Source organism: Chelon labrosus, assembly GCF_963514085.1.
Source record: "Chelon labrosus genome assembly, chromosome: 10".
Taxonomy (NCBI): Eukaryota; Metazoa; Chordata; class Actinopteri; order Mugiliformes; family Mugilidae; genus Chelon; species Chelon labrosus.
In genome coordinates, this window is record NC_140360.1 from 21,968,759 (window position 1) to 21,990,233 (window position 21,475).

General features: G+C 41.4%; 3 protein-coding genes across 3 annotated transcripts; 1 reads left to right on the forward strand and 2 right to left on the reverse strand.

Annotated features, from left to right (window-relative positions):
* Positions 1 to 2,529: 2,529 nt before the first annotated feature.
* Positions 2,530 to 7,854, reverse strand: agmat (agmatinase (putative)). The gene is made up of 7 exons (XM_084552637.1): positions 7,542 to 7,854; positions 6,151 to 6,353; positions 5,895 to 5,943; positions 4,498 to 4,693; positions 3,280 to 3,459; positions 3,059 to 3,143; positions 2,530 to 2,974 (listed from the first exon to the last, which is right to left on the reverse strand). The coding sequence occupies exons 1-7, from the start codon at positions 7,838 to 7,840 to the stop codon at positions 2,901 to 2,903; spliced, it is 1,086 nt and encodes a 361-aa protein (XP_084408763.1). The 5' UTR covers positions 7,841 to 7,854; the 3' UTR covers positions 2,530 to 2,900.
* Positions 7,855 to 11,674: 3,820 nt separating this feature from the next.
* On the forward strand, positions 11,675 to 14,836 carry LOC311494860 (tubulin alpha-1B chain). The gene is made up of 4 exons (XM_084554119.1): positions 11,675 to 11,875; positions 12,835 to 13,057; positions 13,149 to 13,297; positions 13,401 to 14,836. Exons 1-4 carry the CDS (start codon positions 11,873 to 11,875, stop codon positions 14,379 to 14,381), a joined length of 1,356 nt encoding a protein of 451 aa, XP_084410245.1. The 5' UTR covers positions 11,675 to 11,872; the 3' UTR covers positions 14,382 to 14,836.
* A 507-nt stretch (positions 14,837 to 15,343) lies between these two features.
* On the reverse strand, positions 15,344 to 21,430 carry pink1 (PTEN induced kinase 1). Its single transcript, XM_084552520.1, has 8 exons — positions 20,110 to 21,430; positions 19,364 to 19,639; positions 19,132 to 19,235; positions 18,835 to 19,017; positions 18,285 to 18,448; positions 18,062 to 18,189; positions 17,407 to 17,637; positions 15,344 to 17,166 (listed from the first exon to the last, which is right to left on the reverse strand). Exons 1-8 carry the CDS (start codon positions 20,464 to 20,466, stop codon positions 16,882 to 16,884), a joined length of 1,728 nt encoding a protein of 575 aa, XP_084408646.1. The 5' UTR covers positions 20,467 to 21,430; the 3' UTR covers positions 15,344 to 16,881.
* Between the last annotated feature and the right edge of the window lie 45 nt (positions 21,431 to 21,475).

Sequence of the window (21,475 nt, forward strand, 5' to 3'; positions counted from 1 at the left end):
GGTATTTCAAATATTGACTAAATGACAATAACTGGTTCACAGGTAGATACCACAGAGGTAACTGTAGGACTGGCAATGAGTGGGAAATGTTTGACTAGGGCCCAGATACTCTCAGGAATTGTCTCTGTTTAACACTGTTTGATATTAGCTGCCTCGCCCACAGAGCGGCAGACAGACAGAAGCAAATGTGACTCACCTACAAATATATTTATAACAAGCATACATTACAACTCATCTGCATCTGAAGTGGAGAAGGTCAAAGCCCACAGAGGATTTTATTATGTGTCACTGGATGGAATACACTTTATGACTGCAGCCTTTCTGAAAGGCGTTTCATCAAAGAGGTATTACAGCAGCAATTTATGAATGCACTATTAATTGCGCTACACTGACACAACTGCATTATTGCACAATAAAACTGACAAATGCAGATTAAGAAAAGAACAGTATAAAGCATAGCAGAATAGTCTGAGACATACAGAATTGTAGTGTGAAAAATGGGCCACAAAACCCTAGCGCCAGGTGAGCTAACCATGAAATAACCCAGATGACAGAAAGAATTGTAAAACACATTGCACTGTTGTTTCCATAAATGCAGTGCCTCATAAAACACCAAGCTACACATAATTGGACTTACCAATATGTTTATCAAATGGATAGCTGTAGGGAGAGGGACAGCAAACAATATTTGTTCTGCTGACCAACACTGATTAGAGAGGGATGGTTTATGTTTGACCAGGTCTATTTGATTTTTTTAAACTACATACCTAAAGATGCATGTTGCTATTGTCAGATGAGGGGGAAATTACTGTAATCTGAATGTTATTAAACTAATTCTATGAGATATACATAACCTAAATGCTAAAGTAGTATCTTTTGCTTTTATACCAGTTCACTTAGATATTTTTTATTTGTGATATTTACTTTTGGTGATATATTAAACCTCTTGTGTAGTGGACTAACAGACTCGAGACTGTTTAACACCGAGACAAGTTAACTTAACTTACACTTAAAACAAGCAATGGATAACTACCCTCAAACGGGGATACGCAACTCTTACACATGTTGTCCGTGAAATTATACTTTGTTCTTTAACAAATACTACGGTTTCATAGTCATTAGATTTATTTATGCGCGGCTGAACCGTCCATTTCCGTATTTACACCGCCGCATGCTGGGATTGGTCCACTAAAAAGAGCACGCGGAAGAAGGAAGGGACGGGGTTAAAAAAAAAAAAGAAAAAAAAAGGGTACGTTCGATTTACTTTAATGCGCGCCGCGGCCACTCAGCTAGCTTGCCACAATAAAGATATGCATGACATGTAAACTAAAATATAAATGCAAATCTAGATCTTGTTTTCTATATCAACGATGGGGGCAACTTTTGTCAATGAAATTACATATGAAGAAGATGATAATTATAAAGAGGATCTGTCAATAATATCAGACACTGATGTTGTATTAGTGCATTTAACATACTATACTTGACTTACTATTCTTATAAAAACAATAACATTATATAATATGGTACTAACTGAAATGAAAATGGCCAATTGTACGCCTTAGATCATTACTAACCATAGCCAGCTTGTCAATGTCACCTCTCTAAAGGTTTTATCAAATGAAAATCTTCAGTTAACACAGAACTATTAGGGCCGATGGGATCCTTCCTAAAGTTCTAGAGAGTATGCTTAAGCTTACAACAAAATACAGAGATGATATGTAAATCAGCTTTAACTTGTTTGAATGTAACTATGTTAATAGTCATATTTTATTGTTATGTCCAATATGTCTTTCCCTCCATGAGCTGGTGATGCTCTTAGTAAAGCTGCCATTATTAGGACAAGTTTTATTTCAGTAAGTCTGAGCTCAGGTTGCACTTTAACCAAAATGCCTGTGACATGTTGTCTGAGACATGATGCTGTCCCTGATAAAGATCACCTCTGACTGATGCTGCAGCTGCAGCAGTATTCAGCCTCGGGCACGCTGAGGGAAACTCAGACTCTGTTAATCATCCAAAATTATTTAGTTGCTTTGTCCTCTATGTAATTGCATAGGGCACGCAGGAATGGGGTGGGGGATTTTTTGTGAACATGAGCAATGGTTTGCCAGGCAGCTTTGTGCCATCTCATTCAAGGCACCTCATCAATGTTTTATTATTATTATTATTATTAATTATCGTTCTCTTGAGGCATAAAAGATCTTCTTAGAGACTTGTGCAATGTCTTGAGGGAAGCTCCATTAAGCAAAGCACCTAAACCATAAACATGCAGGTCCCACCTCTGTTTATCTTATCGTCTCCATTATGATACGGGAAGTACTCAGGTCTGTTGAGAGTAGAAGTCCTGCACTAATAACTTTACAGAAGTAGGATAACTGCAGAATGGCTCATTTGAGAATAATACATAATACTGCCTCAAAATTATTGATGCTTAAATGTGTTAATGTTGCAGCCAGTGGCTTGCCTTTACTACTTTAAATACTGCTGGTACCTTAATGTATAACAAGAAATGGAAATACTTTGAGTGGAAATGCTAAAAGAAGTTTCAGTGCCAGTTAGCTGAAGACATTTTTGTAGTTGTTGAGCTGAAACTGTAAAATTATGTGACATGACAAACACGAGAAATGAATCCAAGCTTTATTGTTCATTATTCATTAGACAACACAATTTGTAAACACCAGCTGCGATTATGAGAGTAAGAGAGTGACAGTGAATAAATGACATGGAATTATTTAAACAAGTATAAATGTAATTAAAATGTCTACAGATTACAACATAAAATTGTAATTTTGAAGGGTTGTCCTTCCTTACCAGTTCATACAACATGGCATTTATTATCTGTTATTATAATAAAAGCTATTATTATAAAGCTAGTTAAAAATCTTTCCTGTTCTGAGTGATCAGTAGTATTTCACTTTTGGGAGGACGCACAACATTTCAAAGAGGAGATTGGCTCCTGTCAATGCAGTGTTTCCTGTTAAAGGGGAAAAAACATAATTAACAGCTTACTATATTATTAATAATCATTACAAATGGGAAATGTAATGTGGAAAAGTACCTGTGGTGTCATAGGGTGGAGACACCTCCACTAGATCACATCCAACAAGGTTGAGACCTCGGCAGCCTCGGATAATCTCAACACCCTAAATTTAGTCATCAAATAACATAACATTAATATTCATGCACGATAGAAGACTCAAAATACCAAAAGAAGCATGTCTGCAACTGCAGGACTCCAATTTGTCTGGGGGAATGAAAGTGTTTTACACTGATGTTTACCTGAATGGGAGTGAGTCCGGCTATTTCTGGTGTGCCTGTTCCAGGGGCGAAACCCGGGTCAAGAGCATCGATGTCGAAACTAAGGTACACTGGACCGCTGCCCATCTGAGACCTGACCTCAGCCATCAGAGGTGCAAGAGATTTGAACCAGCACTCCTCCACCTGAACCACATGGAAACCCTGCACGGTAAACAAATTAGAAATGCTTGTTAAAAGATGATTTGGTTAAAACGTGCAAGATACATGGGACTAAACAACACCCTAAAGTGGACATACTAGATATGTTACTGTATGCCTTGATGACTGGTAGACCCAGTGCAAAGAATTCTGGCATAGGAAATGGTTCACTGAAACTTTCATACGCACTCTCATCTGTCAGAATCTTTGCTGACTGTGTCCTTTTTAATTTAACTCGAATGAATAATAAGACAGCTGTGCAAATATGAATGTGAAGCTTGCAGTTGGTTAGCTTAGCATAAAGACGGGCTTTAAATCACTGCATCCGGCCAAGAAGTGTCAGGCACATACAGTAACCTCCTGTGAAACAATTACTTCTCTCTTGCTGTTACTGTGAGGTGGCTGTTAATTGGTTAGCTTTAAAGCTACTGCTAGGTTTTCATTACCTTTGGATATTTTACATGAGTGTACACAAAACTAAGCTAACTTAGCTGCAGCTGAGATGTACAGTGCAACAAGCACAAATGGCCTGTTAAAGCAGATAATTTAGATATTTTACTTTACATGTATAATATGCATTATTATATGATCCCTCAAGTTTCCTTGCTAAATGACATTCAGAGTGAACAGTAAAATAAAGGATTTATTGCACAGGAAGCTTGCCTTAAACTGTGCATATGACAATACATGCTCTGACTTTGACTTGAAATAATGAGATATCAAAGTAAACTATTTATTCAACCATCTGATGTTTTTGTTTGCATCATTTTTAACATGGTCATTATCAGCTGCCAAAGTAGTTTTGTGAGCATGGGAGATTTAACATTAAAGAATGAATGAATTACATGAGAGAATAACAGATTATTCAATAAGTAAAAAAGCAACTTGTTGCTGCCTTACATTAATCTTAGACCTATTCTCCTTGAAGAACCTGTAATAAAAGTATTAAGCTCCCAAGTTACCATACCAGTGGTTGGACATAAGAACATTTATTATTACATTCCCCTTCTGTATGTTATCTCAAGCAATGTAGCAGAGTACCTGTGCCCGGCTCCATTCATACGAGTCTGCAGAGTAGCCTGAACCCCGCAGGCCGATCTGGACCACTCTCTTGCAGTCCAGCAACCCCTCCTCCACACAACGTCTGAAGGGAGTCCCATGGCCAATCTTCTCCCCCAGGACCACGTCACTGGTGTCAGCATGAGCATCCACATGGACCAAGCCCACTGGGCCGTGCCTGAAAAATTGATACGGAATAAGGCGCTGATAGGACTCTGTATGAAGTGGCTGAAATGGACCAAAAGAGTGGCATTTCCTGTGTTCAAATCACTAATATCTTCAGATACCAAGCTAAATGTTCACAGGGACGTTATATAAAATGAGAAGAGAGGAGAGCAGCAGGAGGAACATGAGGAAACATGACTCTCATACAGACATCTGATTAAAACATAGCATCAAAACATGCTAGGTGCTAGGCGCCGCGTCAGGTCGGCCCACAGTGGCGGCGCACGCGGTCGCAGCTGTTCAGGACTAACCTTCCATCCGACCATGTAATTTCGTTGTATGATATGTTGTATAATGACAAATAAAGCACTTTACCTTTACCTTTTCTAAAGTATACATGCAGCATCTAAACATGATAAAAACACAACGCATGTTACATGAGAGATTGATAATTAATAATAATAATAATAAAAGATGATCAGTTATCAAATCCTTTGTTCATTTTGAATTTATGGAGCAGTCTGAGGCTCTGCGGCATTTGGGGAGTTTTGGGTGGAAGACGGTCGCAGGGAAGCTGCAGATAAGCCTCCTGGCCTCAACTCTGTCTAGTCGTGGTTTTGGAACAATAAAATTGGCCAGATTTCTAGACATCAGAGCTGCATAAGATCAGACTTTCCCCAGAAAGGTTTCCAATTCTCTACGAAGGCCACGTCATTTGCTGGACACCACCTAGACAGCCAGCGATGGAATGACATCATGCAGCTAAACATGTCATCAATGGTCAGATTGTCTGACAATGGTTTTGGCAAAGTTACACAGCGATTCCTTTTTAATTTAAGTGGCCTCCACTGGTGTATCTGGGTGTCATTGCTGCCAACGTTAATAACGTATTAAATATGAGTCAGCTCTGGCCCCTGGAGTGCATTTCACTATGGTTAGTGGATTTTCTAACTTTGTAAAATAGAGAGGCCAGTTGCCAGAGTAAGTTTCTCAGTGGGTGTGTCACATTGCTAACTATGATTCCTTTCAGTCCAGATTTTACTACCCCTCTCTTTTTTGTAATCATTTCAATCCACATATCTTTAGGGTTAAAAATAAAACGGCATGTATTTAAAGGCCAGCTTTTCACTGACTATATTAAGCTCAAGAAGCTTGCCTAAACTTGTACAGCCAGTCTGGATCATGTACAGCTCATAGCAATGCAGCAGACTTACTTCTCAGCAACAGCTTGCAGGATTGGATATGCAATGGTGTGATCGCCACCTGCAGACACCAACATTTCCTTAGCATGTGACCTTTGATCCTGCTCTCTGCAGTTTATATGTCTGACTGGCTAATAATTGTACAGATAGTGCAGGACTTGTATGATCGGTTATGAAACATGTACTTAGCCATCTTTGGCTACTGGTGCATCTAAGCAGACCAACATGACTCTCTTGGAGGTTCTGTTGTTGCTCTAGTCACTCTCACCCATAGTCAGAGGAATGCAGCCAGTAGCCAGGATCTTTCTGTAGGCCTCCCTGATGCGCTTGCAGGTATCCTTCAGGTCATACACGTTCACGTTCACGTCCCCAATGTCGGCCACCATGAGGGACTCATACGGTGCTGCCCTGGTGCCGCTGTTGTACGCTCTCAACAGGGCAGACTCTACTCTGATCTGCCGCGGACCAAACCTGCAGAGGGGAAAGTCTTAAATGTCACTGCTGCAGCAATATGAATCTAAAGCTGTGAAGCAAAGTACATCATTCTGGATTATTGTTCAGATACCTGTCCAGAGCCTCCAAAACAAAGGCTACTGGACTTGTTGAGTTTTCTTGGAGGCTAGTCAGTGAGTTTCAGGTGGACGCAACCAACGGATGTTCCACATAAAAACCTGAACTCCCCAACAGTCACTTAGAACCATAGAAGCCACTTGGGTGAGTGGCGAAAACTTTTCAAGCAAAATCACGTAGACCAGCTGCTTTAGTTTGTACCATGACCTGGATGACTGCTTTACAGACAACTGTCCCGAAATTAAGTCCAATTTTGGGGTATTTTACTTCAGTATTTGAATTTATCTTTCCGTTTTTGTACTATATACTGCTACTGCACCATAGAGTACAGTGTACTTTAGTCCACTACTACCATCTTCCAGCAGTGGTTACGGGTTCATTTTAACATTAAGCTTTACACAACATTCATTCATTCATTCATCTTCTGTACCCGCTTATTCCTTTTAAGGGTTGCGGGGGTCTGCTGGAGCCTATCCCAGCTGTCATCGGGCGAGAGGTGGGGGTACACCCTGGACATGTTGCCAGTCTATTACAGGGCCAACACAGAGAGACAGACAACCATTCACACTCACACTCACACCTACAGCCAATTTAGAATCATCAGTTAACCTAATGAGCATGTCTTTGGATGGTGGGAGGAAGCCGGAGTACCCAGAGAGAACCCACGCAGACACGGGGAGAACATGCAAACTCCACACAGGAAGGCCCAGTCGGCCCATGGATTCGAACCCGGGACCTTTTCGCTGTGAGGTATCAGTGCTAACCACCTCGCCACTGTCTTTACACAACATATGATTATTAAATATCATAGAGTAGGCCCTATATCAAATTTACCATGACAGCATACATTTGCTATATATGCATCAAACAATACAACACTTCTGCAAAGAAGATTGCATCACTTACTTGAAACTGTTTTTTAATTCTGCACATGTAGAGTGAGTTATTCTTCTTATGGAATTAATTACAGTTTGAATGCAATGTAAACTAATAGAGGCTGCTGCTGCAGCCATACGATCACGACACAGTGATTACAAATCTGTGACCCTCTTGGTCCCCTTGCAACAGACCCACACTGATCAAACGCACCTTGCTCCAGGTCGGTTCGAGGTCCCGGTATCTATCGGGACGCCGACAAACGCCGCATCAAGCCCGTCCGCCGTCTCCTGGTGCGGTAGTTTAGCCATGGTGGGGATCCCCGACACACGGGCAACAAACTCTGCACTCACTGGAACATTGAAGCGTTTCCCTGAGCTCTTTCTGTTCGGATTCACGCACGGACCGCGGCTGTCGTTGCATATGGACAAAGTTTGTCGTGGTGGCAAAGAGAAGTTCGAAGTAGAGATGACAACGCGGCTTAAATTCAAGTTTCTCCAAACTGAAAACATACTTGCGTGTAATGTGGAGCTGTGTCAGCTGACGGTAGACGGGGTAAACGAACTCACACCGCGAATGTTAGGCTCGTAATATTTAGTTTCTTATGGAACAGCGGAAAATGAAAAAGGGCCAATAGAGGATTTAATGTCTAATTAAATCGACTTGTATATGCTGTTGTGTTGAACACGACCACGTGATCGTTTGGGTTTAGGCTATACTGGTGGTATAATCATATATTGTATAAAGTTAATCCCTTTCTTATTGGTCGTCCGCATGGCTTTTAAATTTCCCACATCGTTGTGGGCCTGAACGCAGCAGCAAAAAAACATCAGGAACAGCAAGTGGGAGGACAGCTGAGCCCAAAGGCTGAGCCATGCAGCCGGAGGGAGAAGGAGATCAGATACATAGACCAAGTATATCAAAAATCTATGCATGAGAGAAAGTTGTGAATATTTAGTCAAATGAGCTTTAAGTCACCGTTATAAGACACAACTGATTCTTCTGGTAGTCAGAATTTGGAGTCAGTTAGTCAACCTATAATAAGAAAGACCAGGGGCGTAGCACCAAATTCTGGGCCCTGTATACTCTTAATGTCAGTGGGCCCCTATCCATTCCAGTGTGCAAGCAAAAAAAAAAAAAAAAAAGGGGGGGGGGGGGGCATTTATTTATAAATAAACAAGCATAAATCGGGTTTTAAGATAAAATCAGATCAGATTATATTGATGACTGGTTCTTTCATTCACCACCTGAATTGATGCATTTGGCCTACTTGTGCTCAAACACCTATAAACATTGGGCTACATCTAAACGTTTTGATCCATGACACATTTTGATTTTAAAACATTTATTCTTGAACAGGAGCCAACAACACAGAGAATCAAATCAAATAAACTATCTAATTTTTCAATAAAATTGTTCTTCAGCCTGCAGAAAAAGAAATAAAGCCTTGCTAAAGTCTTACACGAGATGTAAGGATGTAATTTACATCCCAGTAATTGCCCACTGACTCTGGACTACGACAACATTAACGTTAATTGGATGCAGTTACACAACAAGTAAACTCGGTTCACCTTTCGGAAAGAAAGCAGTTAACAGTTGTTTCCCCTCATTCTGCCCTATTTCTTTTTCTTTCCGCTCTTTCTTTTTCTGGGTCTGGTGATTTGTGTTTTTTGGGCGGCATGATGACAGCTAGCCTCCAGGTCATTCAATCCGCGTTCACTGACGTACTTGTCGCCGGCCGCTGTCTATGGGCGGACTAAACCATTTTGCATCTCCAAGAGGGGGCCCCCAGAATAATATGTTGGGAGGGCTGTGACACAAAGTTCATTCTCTCAGTTGCTGTTATCAATATATTTGAAATACATTATGACACCAATTAATTGGAGGGCCCAATTCATTCAATAAATAAATAAATAAATAAATAAAATCTGGATTTTCATGGGCCCTCTATCTACTCGGGCCCTGGGTATAGTCAGGTCCCCTTTTCCCCCCACTACCACGCCCATGAGAAAGACTATGTGGAGAGGGTGTCAGACTTCAGCAGGGGTCCACATCACAGAGGACATAAATTTGAGTGCAAACACCGTCGAGCCGTCGAAACTTTACTTCCTAAGAGTTCTCAGGAAGAAAAACATCCCTCAAAAACTACTGGTGTCCTTCTATTTCTGTTCAATAGAGAGCATCCTGACATAATGTGGTTCACCAGCTGCACAGTAGCAAAGCGCTCCAGGCGGGCATAAAGGCCGCCCAGAGAATCACTGCCCTCTACCGTCCCTGGAAGAACTACACAGCTCACCTTGCCTCAGGAAAGCCCAGAATATACTGAAGGACTCATCACATCTGGGTTAGAAACTTTTCAAACTGCTGTCATCAGGCAGACGATACAGGTCAATTAAATACAGACAAAAAAGTTTCTATCTGACAGCTATTCATGTATTAAATGCTGCTAAAGCACAATTAATTCAGATTCTTTAAGGGATTGTGCAACAACTGTAGAATGTAGATGTCTGTCTTTCATGTCTTTGCATATATTTTACATAATATTTTATCAGCTTTAATTGTATCTTATTACATTTAACTTTTTCACTGAGTGGACTGCACTTAATTTCACTGTATATGTTTCAGTGATAATAAAGATATTTTATTCTATTTGAACAATGACTACTCATTAATAAACAGCAAGTAAAACAATCAGAGTAAAACATAACAATCGCTTTGTTGTCTACCCTGATCGGCTTTGCTTCAAAATATGATCAGCTAGCCAGAAATTTTTATGAGAACCAAATATACCAAAGTTTCAATATACTCGCTTGACTTAAAACCAGACCTGTGTAGGCCATGTACCAGTACCACTGACTTTATCTGAAATCAAACAACAAAATGACATTTAAATACTACTGAAATATACACCAATCAACTTTATAACCAACTAACTTTCGGCTCACTTGTCTAGTCAGGACTTACCTATTGAGATCAACTTTATATGTCTGCATTCATGGCGTGTCTCCGGCGGAGTCTGGGTCCCAGCGGTAAACCTGGAACTTTTTGATCTTGGATTCAGGAGCCGGAGCAGCTGAGCATATTGCACCATCTGTACCACAGATAATAAACAAGAGATGCAGTTTTTATAAATCAAAAGGAAATATGTAAAATCTTCTTGGGCTATTTTCTGATTTGATCCTGTCTGGTGAAGCACTTTCTCCATGAGAATAGTTAAATAAAGAGAAATAAAAACAAGAGTTATGCATAGATGGAAATCAAAATAATGACAAATGATGTATTTAGTACTAGTCCTAATACACCAGCTTGTATTGCACAACATTTAGTATATGAGTTGTAATGAAGTGGCAATACACTGATCAGGCATAACATTATGACCACCTTCCTAATATTATGTTGGTCTCCCTTGTGCCTCCAAAACAGTTGTGACTCATCAGAGAATGGACATGGGCCTTCTGAGGGTGTCCTGTGGTGGCCTTTTTGTCCTGTGGGTTGAGGGGAGGGGTCTCTGTGGATCAAGCTTTTTCCAGTGCATTCCACAGATACTTGATCAGTTTGGGTTCTAGTGAATCTGGAGGCCAGGTCAACACCTTGAGCTGTTCTTTATGTTTTTTTAGTTGTTCCTAAACCGTTTTTGTGTGTGTGCTTGTGTCAGGCTGCATCCTGCTGGGGGTGGCTGCTGCCATCAAGGAGTGCCATTGCTATGGGGTGGGGGTGCCTGGTCTGGTCTAGGTGGGTGGTACATATCTAAGCATAGGCGCCGAAACCGTGGGTGCGCCGGTGCTCGAGCACCCACGGAAAATACTGAGCACCCACGTGTGCCAGACCAAGACAGGTGGCATTGATTCTTAATTTCCCACGAAGCTGATCGCGTTTAGTTCAACCTTTCATCTGCAATCCTATCTGTATTTTTGAAGAGTGGGCTGTCCTGAAAAATAGCCTACTTTACGGCTTTAGTATCGAGTCTATATGCGTGTGTGTTCGTGTCGGCCGCTGTCCATTTGCTAAGGTTCTGAAATGCGAAACGGCTGTTTTTTTTGTTTTGTTTTTAAAGGGCGTGCGCTCATTAGCACCCACGGAGGAAAACATAAATCGGCGCCTATGTATCTAAGTAACATCCACATGAATAACAGGTCCAAAATTTTCCCAGCAGAACACTGGATTCTCACAAGCTGGTCAATGTTATTTTCTTCTCCTGTCAGTGGTTTTAATGTTTAGGCTGATCAGCGTAGTTCCAAATCACCAGAAGAAATGGCGATGGTTCATGTTGTGTAGTATTGCCTGTGCATCCTCGGACTAAACCATCTCATCTTCCGCATGAAGTCCTCTGGTTTTCTCAGATCGTGCCTCATAGAGGGGGATGTGGATGGGGATGTGAATTAGTGACTGTGTAAGGCGGGGGAGGGTTTTTTTCCGCTTGCGCACTTCACCTGTCCTCCTGCAGAGGCAGAGTATCCGCGCATCAGAGCTCCCTCAGACACGGTGCACCTCAGACGCACTCCTCAGACTTGTCTCATTACATTGCATAATAACGACAAGCCATCATGGTAAGCATTGGTTTTTATTGCAAACGTTTTATTCACGGATGATGCAGACTATTGTTTTAAAAGCGCGTTGCCTATTCAAAGCCCATTGAAAGCTGGGGTCGTTCGTTTGAGATGAATTCGATGGCGCGCCTTTTTTTTTTTTTTTTTTTTTTTTTTGCCTTGCTATATTCTGCAGCCTGTTATGACTACAAATTGATCAATTGCTAATATACATACTGTAAGACGTCGAAAAATTGCTGTTACATTTATACGCAGAGTAGCGCATTCCTGGCTGCTAACGCCTAATCCTCTTCCACATAACTCAGTAGTAAATCAGCTTTTGCATGGGGTCACTGCTTTCTCACTGACGTCGCTACCAATTTGTCAACCCGATTCTCTGTGCAGCCATTATATAAATGCATATTGAATATATCCAGTGCCTCTTGTTTTAAAGATAACTGTGTATAATTTGTTACAAATAACTAAGCCATCCATAATATCTCTATTCATGTGCTCTAAATTAAATCAAGTAAAAAATAAATCTATTGCAGATAACCTCAGTACATAATCTAAATGTGGCTTTTTAAAGAGACAGCACACTGCAACATGTCTGACCTAGATAATCCTCTCTCTCAACAGTAATCCTGTGCGCGGTAGACACCATTTATGTCGCAGCAAAGAAATGCACGGGCTTCTGAAAAATAAATGTCTGGCTGAGCCTCAGTCAGACATGTTATCACAGAAAATAGAATATGTAATAGGAAGACATCCGTGCAAAGTGGGGAGGAGTATCTGAAGCCGTTTATTTGAAGATAATCTGGGAAAAAATTCAATAGGACGTTGGTTTTAATTGTAGCCCTGATTAATATGTTTAATTCCTACCTTTCATTTAGCAGCTACTGTTCTGGAAATCTGTTTCCTTCTTCACAAGCGCAAGACTGTGCCTTTATTAATCCAAATCTGCTTTGTCCTTACCACAGCGTGAGTGTATCTCCATCCACGTTGGTCAGGCTGGCGTCCAGATTGGAAACGCCTGCTGGGAGCTTTACTGCCTGGAACATGGGATCCAGCCGGACGGACAGATGCCCAGTGACAAAGCCATCGGCGGAGGAGACGATTCCTTCAACACCTTCTTCAGTGAGACCGGAGCTGGAAAACACGTCCCCAGAGCTGTTTTTGTAGACCTGGAGCCTACTGTCATTGGTAAACACTCAGAAATAAAGATATTATAGTTATCTCTTGATTTCATGTAGTAAACCTTTAAGTCACTCCTGACTGGATCTGTCTCCTTTAGATGAGGTGCGTACTGGGACCTACCGCCAGCTGTTCCACCCTGAGCAGCTGATCACTGGTAAGGAGGATGCTGCCAACAACTATGCCCGTGGACACTACACCATCGGTAAAGAGATCATTGACCTGGTTCTGGACAGGATCCGCAAGCTGGTGGGTAACTTATTCATTCACTTTATTACTAATTTTGCTCCAAAACAAAAATGACAGAACTGTATCTCATATTTGAATGCTGTCTCTCCCTCTCTGTCTTCAGGCTGACCAGTGCACTGGCCTTCAGGGCTTCCTGGTCTTCCACAGCTTTGGTGGTGGCACCGGCTCTGGTTTCACCTCCCTGCTGATGGAGCGTCTGTCCGTTGACTACGGCAAGAAGTCCAAGCTGGAGTTCTCCATCTACCCAGCTCCCCAGGTGTCCACTGCTGTGGTGGAGCCCTACAACTCCATCCTGACCACCCACACCACCCTAGAGCACTCTGACTGTGCCTTCATGGTAGATAACGAGGCCATCTACGATATCTGCCGTAGGAACCTCGATATTGAGCGTCCTACTTACACCAACCTGAACAGGTTGATCAGTCAGATTGTGTCCTCCATCACTGCTTCCCTTCGTTTTGATGGTGCCCTCAATGTTGATCTGACAGAGTTCCAGACCAACTTGGTGCCATATCCCCGTATCCACTTCCCTCTGGCCACCTATGCCCCTGTCATCTCTGCTGAGAAGGCTTACCATGAGCAGCTCTCAGTGGCTGAGATCACAAACGCCTGCTTTGAGCCAGCCAATCAGATGGTGAAATGTGACCCTCGCCACGGCAAATACATGGCTTGCTGCCTTTTGTACCGTGGTGATGTGGTACCCAAAGATGTCAATGCTGCCATTGCCACCATCAAAACCAAACGCTCCATCCAGTTTGTGGACTGGTGTCCCACTGGTTTCAAAGTTGGCATCAACTACCAGCCACCCACCGTAGTTCCTGGTGGAGACCTGGCCAAGGTCCAGAGGGCTGTGTGCATGCTGAGCAACACCACTGCTATCGCAGAGGCCTGGGCTCGGCTTGACCACAAGTTTGATCTGATGTACGCTAAGCGTGCCTTTGTTCACTGGTATGTGGGTGAAGGTATGGAGGAGGGAGAGTTCTCTGAGGCCAGAGAGGACATGGCAGCTCTGGAGAAGGATTATGAGGAGGTTGGAGTTGATTCCATTGAGGGTGAGGGAGAGGAGGAAGGAGAGGAGTATTAAAAGCACATAAAGAAAACTACACTCAGTTGTGTTCCTAAGTACATTCCAAACAGAAATGTTTGTCTACTAATTAATTTCGACAAGTGATCAGATTGAAGATTCATTCATGTAAAATGCCAGTTTGGCTCTATACTAAATAAAGTTCTTGTAATGTGAAGTTGTTTTTGTCTCGTTTATCAAACCCTTTTTACTTGTTTATTTTGAGAATACTGACAACTATTGGAACAGGTATAATACCTTATGGTTTCATTGAAAAATCGCTCTAGTTAAATTGAAGGTTCACTAAGAAGAGAAATTGTATATGGTTATCAAGTGTCGGCCACACTATTTAAAATGAGGGCTCACAACCACAGTGAGACGTGTCACATAGGGACCATAAATAAATTGCAGATTAAATTACACAAAACCATGTTATATTCAATATCTTCATGTCTACATAAACATGATAGTGAGAATTATGATTTATAAAAAGTACATACTTTTGCAGTCTCACACTATTTTGATGTGTAGTGTGTCATTTATTTATTTTAACTTAATATTTGAGAAGAAGATAATCACATTTTTATAGCTTAGCTTCCATGCCTCATGATCCACTGATTCTAAATTTATGTCAAGTGTACTACACTGGAGGAATAAGACACACCTCTTTATTTTGGATTCAGGAGCTCCTTCTATTTTATATTAGTATTTTTATGGAAAAATCATAATGAATTAGTTCTGGTAATTGTCTGATTGGTTGCACTGGTGAACTCATTGGTGAATGGGTGGAGATGTAAGGGGGAATCAGGGGAGAACCAGGACACGGGTATCCAGGAAGCCAGGAACCAGACGAATGGGTGGGGACAGAAGGCAGTTCAGGGGAAGAACCGGGAAGTTGGGAACCCAACTTGACAATAAAGTTGTCCAGCCCCGATAACCTGAACAGGCAGATTGCACATACACCGACATGTTCTGGGGTGTAACACACATGATATACACCAGATGCTATAACAGCATGTCACAATCCTGACCCAGGGAAACAACACTTGGACCAGGTGATATGATGTACGCTAAGCGTACAGAGCAGTCTCCAGTCCCCACCTCATATCGTGACACATCATGCTGCTTATCTCTTCCCAACGCCCCATACTAATGACGTGAAACCAACAACAAAGACAGTAAAAGACAACAAAGGAGAGCATCCTTACATCATGTGTCACTGTTTGTATGGAAACTGCTCAATTGCAGACAGAAAGGCTTTGCAATGAGTAGTTAAAACCTTACAGTTTTTATCCTTGATTTTTGAGATTGTTTAGTTTTATTCAGTTTGTACTGGTTTTTGTCGATTTATTATTTATCCTCTTAACTTTCTACTGTGCTGTGACTGGACCTTAGGTACTTAGTTTTGTTTCATGTCATGTACTATGTTTTGGAGCGACAATTAAAAACCTTGAAACCTTGAAAATACTTGTACAACCAATCCAGTGCTTCTCAAGATGCTTTTATTCTGAAACACAGCAGAAAAAATCTACACATATCCAAAATATTTCGGACAATCTTTAGTATGAAACCATTTACACTCTCTTCACCCTGCATTCTTAACTACTCATACAATTTGTGTTGTAGCCTTAACTGACTAGTTTTGATAGTAAATCATATTAAAGTGAGAGGGGTTAGCTTCTCATATTTACCATGATATAATAAGTATCATATATATGCTGGCAACTAACAGACCCCAGTATAACAAAACAATAGCTCTGATAAAGTGCAAACAGGGACGTAAAGTGCAAACAGGAACAAAATCACATCGCCAATACCTTTGAGTTTATTTACCTTGCACACACCCTCACAAGTGACCAGTTACTGGATGAGTATAGCAGTCATTTAAGGACTGTGTGTTACCTGTAAATAATAAGATTTTGTGCCGCCCTACACAGTAGAAACAGGTACAATATATGTTTTTACTTGGATTTGAAATATTCACATTGGCCTTGTACAGAAGTTGTAAAACTATAGTCTCATTACAGAATGACCAGTCGCCTTTGGTACTTAGGGTTTCTGTCTAATTTAGATGCTGACAAATGACTATAATTTAAACAGGGATATCAAGGTTATTTCTCCAGCAACAGTAGCCACAATAGTCTATGACGCAATGTACTAACAATACACCTGCTTTTTCCATAAGTGACACTCCTGCTGATACTGTAGTGATGCTGAGTGAAACTATTTCACGTATTTATGAGAACATCTTCAGGTATAGGTGGATCAGTAGCTACATTAGACAACACAGGTTTAAAGTGGCAGACACATCAAAAGGATGAATTATACCGTCTGATATTTCACAACACTGTCACAGTCACAGATGATTAAGTGTGTGAGAGTACTGTACTTTTGCTCCCCTACAAAGCTGTTAAATGTTATGGCAAAGACTAGAAATAAATCAAATATAGATGATAAATAAAAGCAAGCTTTAACTCAAGGCTCTCAGTTTAAACATACCAAGCTTTGTGTTAGAGTGAATCTACGCAGAGAGCATGCAGACTTGGCGCTGCTCTCGCCCGTAGAGGAGGAAGCCCACAGCGGTGCGCAGGTCCTCCAGGTCCAGGTTAGACAGGAAGCTCCTCTGAAGCTCCGCCTCCACCTTGTTCCCACTCGGTCCACTACAGCCTTTCAGGAGTACAACAGCAGACTGGCACAGCAACCAATCGGCCAGCTTCCTCATGCCAACACTGTCCTGGTTAGCCAGAGCCCTCCTGCCCCAGAGGCTCAGATGCAGCATGTTGGCTGCCACGCGGGCACTGGGGCGCTGCAGCATAAGAATAACATGTGTGAGTATCATTTTTAGCTTATTTACAGTTTTACAGCTGGAATGATGGTAACCATATAAAAAGTCATAAAAGAAAAACAAACAGGACATAAAATGCTACAATGTGATCACATTGCTACGTTTACAATGCTAAATTGAAATTATTAAGTGATGTATAAACCGTGTCTTTCAGTTTTATCTGTAGTTTCATCTGTTCTTTCATATCAGCCCCTGCTATACCTTGCTTGGGTTCCTCCTGAGGAGTAATTGGATCACCAACTGCACATCAGCTGGAACAGTGGAGGGCAGTGGAGGGAGCTGCTTCTCCTGATACTTCCTGCTCTCCAGTCCCACTGCTCGATAGAACGGGTTCTGCTGTCCGAATATCTCATAGGAGATGGTGCCCACAGCCCAGGCATCTGCCTTGCTGTAGTCAATCACCACACTATGTCCTGGAACTGCAGTGGCCACCTGTTGGCAGAAACACAGAGAAAAACACTTCTGATTAAATGTGTGGTTATCTGAAGAATTCTATTTGTGAAGATGTATTCAGAACAATAACTCAGTTCACAGCACAAGCATGCAATTAGGCTACCAGAATGATAACACAACCTTTGTAGTTTTATAGCTGTTATTCAAATAGGAGGCTATTCTTTTCTCATATATTATTCTTGTACACACTACACTAAAGATTTGAGAGCATGTGCTTTAATTGTGGAATTTGATGTCATCCCCAGAATTATAAAGAAGCCTAAAACAAAACTACTCAAACACATACACTTTACACACGTACATTTCAACACTTCATTTTCTCTAAAGACACCTCTAGCCAAAGGCCACAACATTGCTTGATTACTTGCATCCTTAATTACAATAAAGAACTATTTAATCCTACCTCTGGAGCCATAAGGGAGGCATTCCCTCCTTTGCTGACCCACATAGTATTGAAGGGCAGCTGTAGACTTGAGTCACCCTGGGCCAGACAGCAGCCAAAGTCAGTGATCACTAAACGGGGGCAACCATCTGCATAAAAGCAAAATAATTTGAAGACAACCCAAATGAATGTAATAAACAAACAAACAAATACACATATTGTTTTTCCAAAATGTTTCTCTGACCTGAGTCAAACTCCAGCAGCACATTGTCTGATTTGAGATCCCTGTGAGCAACGCCCTGTCTGCAGAGATGGTCGACACCCTCAAGGAGCTGCAGCACCATCAGAGAGCCCTCCCTGTGACTTAGTGTGGACACCTCTAGGTAGTGCCGCAGCGTGCAGGGATAGCTATGGCACAGAAAAGTTAGGTTTTGAGTGCTGCATCTTAAAATGTAGCTATATTCAGAGAAAAGAAGTGTAAAACTGAACTGGAAGCCTTTTGTTGTCTAGTATGAACTTCTGAAAAATAAACAGGTGAGATTTGCATGTCCTTGCACTGTAGGCTACATATATGGTCATGATAACACACCTGGTGACATTAAATATTTATATCTATGTTTCTACGTATTGTACTGTACTATTTTATGGTATGGATTTGGTTGTTGACTGCTGTTGCAAATCAAATTGCCCAAATTGGGACTATAAAGACTTTCTAATCTAATCTAATCTAATCTAATATAATATAATTTGTTTAGAAGCATTGACCATGAGCAGTTAAAGGCAGTAGCTCTTACTTCTTCATGACCAGGAAAAGAGTTCGATTGTTGCCCAGGCCATGAGGGTTAAGCCGGGCTGGCAGCACATCTGGATACTCTTCCTGGGCACCTGGTAGCAATGGGACGTCTGCGGTGAAGGCCCGATACACTCTTATCACATTAGGGTGTGCTGACACTCTTTTGGACAGGACTCCAAAATGCCTGCATGTAAAGAAATCACAGGAATTCATAAGAATTTTCCTTTTCTTGGGTCACTATAGCATGATTCTTTTTATGTGGTCAGATATTGGTCAGTATTGGGGACATAATACTCACCCATCAAGAGTTATTTGTTCTTTTTCCTGCTTTAGAGCAAGAGGACTTGCAGGCACCAGCTCCTGTGACATGGACTTTAATATTGCCTCACTCGACGACCCTGCCTGCAAAAAAAATCATCAGAAATACCGATATGTACTCATGTCGACTGTCTTTGTTTGTTTTGTGACACAGCATCAATAGCCTAAACAGGGAGGGAATCCACTGAAGGTAAATGTGCTGTAATGCCTACCCCAAAGTTCCACATCATCTTGATAGCCAAAGGGAAGTTTCTCAGTGAGCAGCAGGTCAGAGACCGAGACGTCGCTTTTTCTTCTTCATCTTCTCTCATCTGCACCAGGGAGCACTTTCTGTCACTCTCCTTTGGAGGGGCAAACTGAGCTGCAGCCTCATAGACAGCTGCATTGGAGCCTTTCCCAATCTGGTTCCCGATCACGTAGTCCTCCAGTTTGTATCCAGAGGTGAAAGGCTTGAGTGGCCCCTGGAATCTTTTCTTCCTAAATACAGCCTGCAGATTGAAAGAAATCGTGTTTCAGATGCATAAAGAAGTTGTGTCCCACTCTTAGGCTGGGAGAAAGGATTCCGTCAAGGAAAAATCGAGTATATAGGTAAAACTAAATGCTACTGAAATTAATGAGAGGAGAAATCAATAAAGGCATATAAAAGGTATAATAAAAATGTGTGTAATATTGCGTGACTACTACCAAGCTGCTTTATTGACTTTATTAAAGACCCGCCATGGTCAATAAGTTTGACCAGTTTAATCCACAAAATATTTCTTAACAATAAACTGTATATCACGTCAACTTTTTCAACTCATAAATCAAATTGCATTATAGCTCAATATCTAAATGATTATGCAGAAAGTTATATTACTTGTTACTTTGTTGCGCTTACTTACTGCATAAATTTAGAAAGTTTATGTAGCATAAAATGTTGTAAGCAGAGTGCATAATACAGCCTATATGGACACCATACCTGGATCTCCTGGCATGTTGCTGCACTCTTTCTGTCATCCTCAAGCTGTTGTTCGATAAGCCCTACGCCGAGGCCGAAAGCCAAAAACACGGCCCTGTTACGAGGGGACCCGCCAGTGAACCTCCTCCTGAAGCCAGCGGACTGAAGCTGGGCTGCCAGGCCCTTCAGAGTGGTGCGGTAATAGCGGTATCGAGACGGCAGGAAAGCCTGAGGCTGAACGGTGCGGACCGACGGGCCTACACGGAAGCGGTCAGCTCGGAGCTTTGCTGCGACTCGGCCACCGGATTTGAGGAGACCCACCTGAAAGACCGACCGGCCCAACTCGAGCCCGCGGCTAATAGCGTGTTTTACAGACATAATTTACCCGGAAAGGTAACTTAAGCTGTTTTAGGGCCCGTTTGTGTCAGTCAAACCTCAGCTAGCTCTCACTCGCAAGGACACTATTATGTAAACAAACAGCTCCGGCGCATGCGCAAATGACATTCTTCGTCGTCTTATCAAGTTGCATTATTGTCCTCTTCTAATGATGCACTCACTATGCGGTTTAACAACCAAACAGACAAGAAGTTAGGCACACTGACTATTCAACATTAATATTATGGTTAATTTCCAAATGCTGCAAAGTTGCATTTAAGTTAAGTTTACTGCCTAATGCCACTCCTGACAAGGACAACATAAATATAGGTCCTGCCAGAATCTGTCTGTAAGTTATTAACAACTGTCGGTGTACTCAGTCCATTGGTCTTAGGTCAGCCTGTGTTTTACATAATTTATTTTTCATATCTTAACAATAAGGCACATCCAACAGCAATTCAGTTCTAGCAGCAGCTGTGAGAAGACAGTTTTTCTTTGACTTGCTTCAAATTTAGTTTCAAATCTAAACATTTTGAAACATACCGGCAAAGAAGTAAATTACAGAAGTATGATATACTGTATGTTGTATAAACAGGTAAATGTTTTATGAAATTCAGTCAGCAGGGATAATGATTCACTGATCAACGTGGTCTCTTTGCTATTATAGCTATTTGCACTCTAAGCAACACTTTTGGCCTTGTAAGAAATGCATTCAGTTGTCTTTTTATTCTTCTGCTGACAAGGCAAGACATTGCCTGAAGCATAATACAGACAGTCCTGAGCATTAGACAAACAGCTTGTATTTATTGTCACTGTGGCGACATTATTCTTTCATGCAGTATTTAAATATCTGGTTTATAGACCCAGTGCTTTGGTGTGTTGTCCTTAAAGCTGTGATAATCAATATTCTTATATTTAAACTAGGTTGGATGTGATCATAGTCAGATGACATATAATCAACTGACTCAATTTAAAATGTAATTTATAATTCAATATCATTACTGATATTGGC

Bases quoted from the DNA above. Each gene is read 5' to 3' on its own strand.
- agmat (XM_084552637.1), bottom strand. From the start codon at position 7,840: ATGTTTTCAGTTTGGAGAAACTTGAATTTAAGCCGCGTTGTCATCTCT. The intron at 6,354-7,541 runs GTGCGTTTGATC...TCCCCTCTGCAG, and splicing joins TCGAACCGACCTGGAGCAAG to GTTTGGTCCGCGGCAGATCA. The intron at 5,944-6,150 runs GTGAGAGTGACT...TGGTGTCTGCAG, and splicing joins CTGCATTCCTCTGACTATGG to GTGGCGATCACACCATTGCA.
- LOC311494860 (XM_084554119.1), top strand. The intron at 13,058-13,148 runs GTAAACACTCAG...TGTCTCCTTTAG, and splicing joins CCTGGAGCCTACTGTCATTG to ATGAGGTGCGTACTGGGACC. The intron at 13,298-13,400 runs GTGGGTAACTTA...CTCTGTCTTCAG, and splicing joins TGGACAGGATCCGCAAGCTG to GCTGACCAGTGCACTGGCCT.
- pink1 (XM_084552520.1), bottom strand. From the start codon at position 20,466: ATGTCTGTAAAACACGCTATTAGCCGCGGGCTCGAGTTGGGCCGGTCG. The intron at 19,018-19,131 runs GTGAGTATTATG...CTTTACATGCAG, and splicing joins GAACAAATAACTCTTGATGG to GCATTTTGGAGTCCTGTCCA. The intron at 17,638-18,061 runs GTAGGATTAAAT...TTCTGCCAACAG, and splicing joins CCTCCCTTATGGCTCCAGAG to GTGGCCACTGCAGTTCCAGG.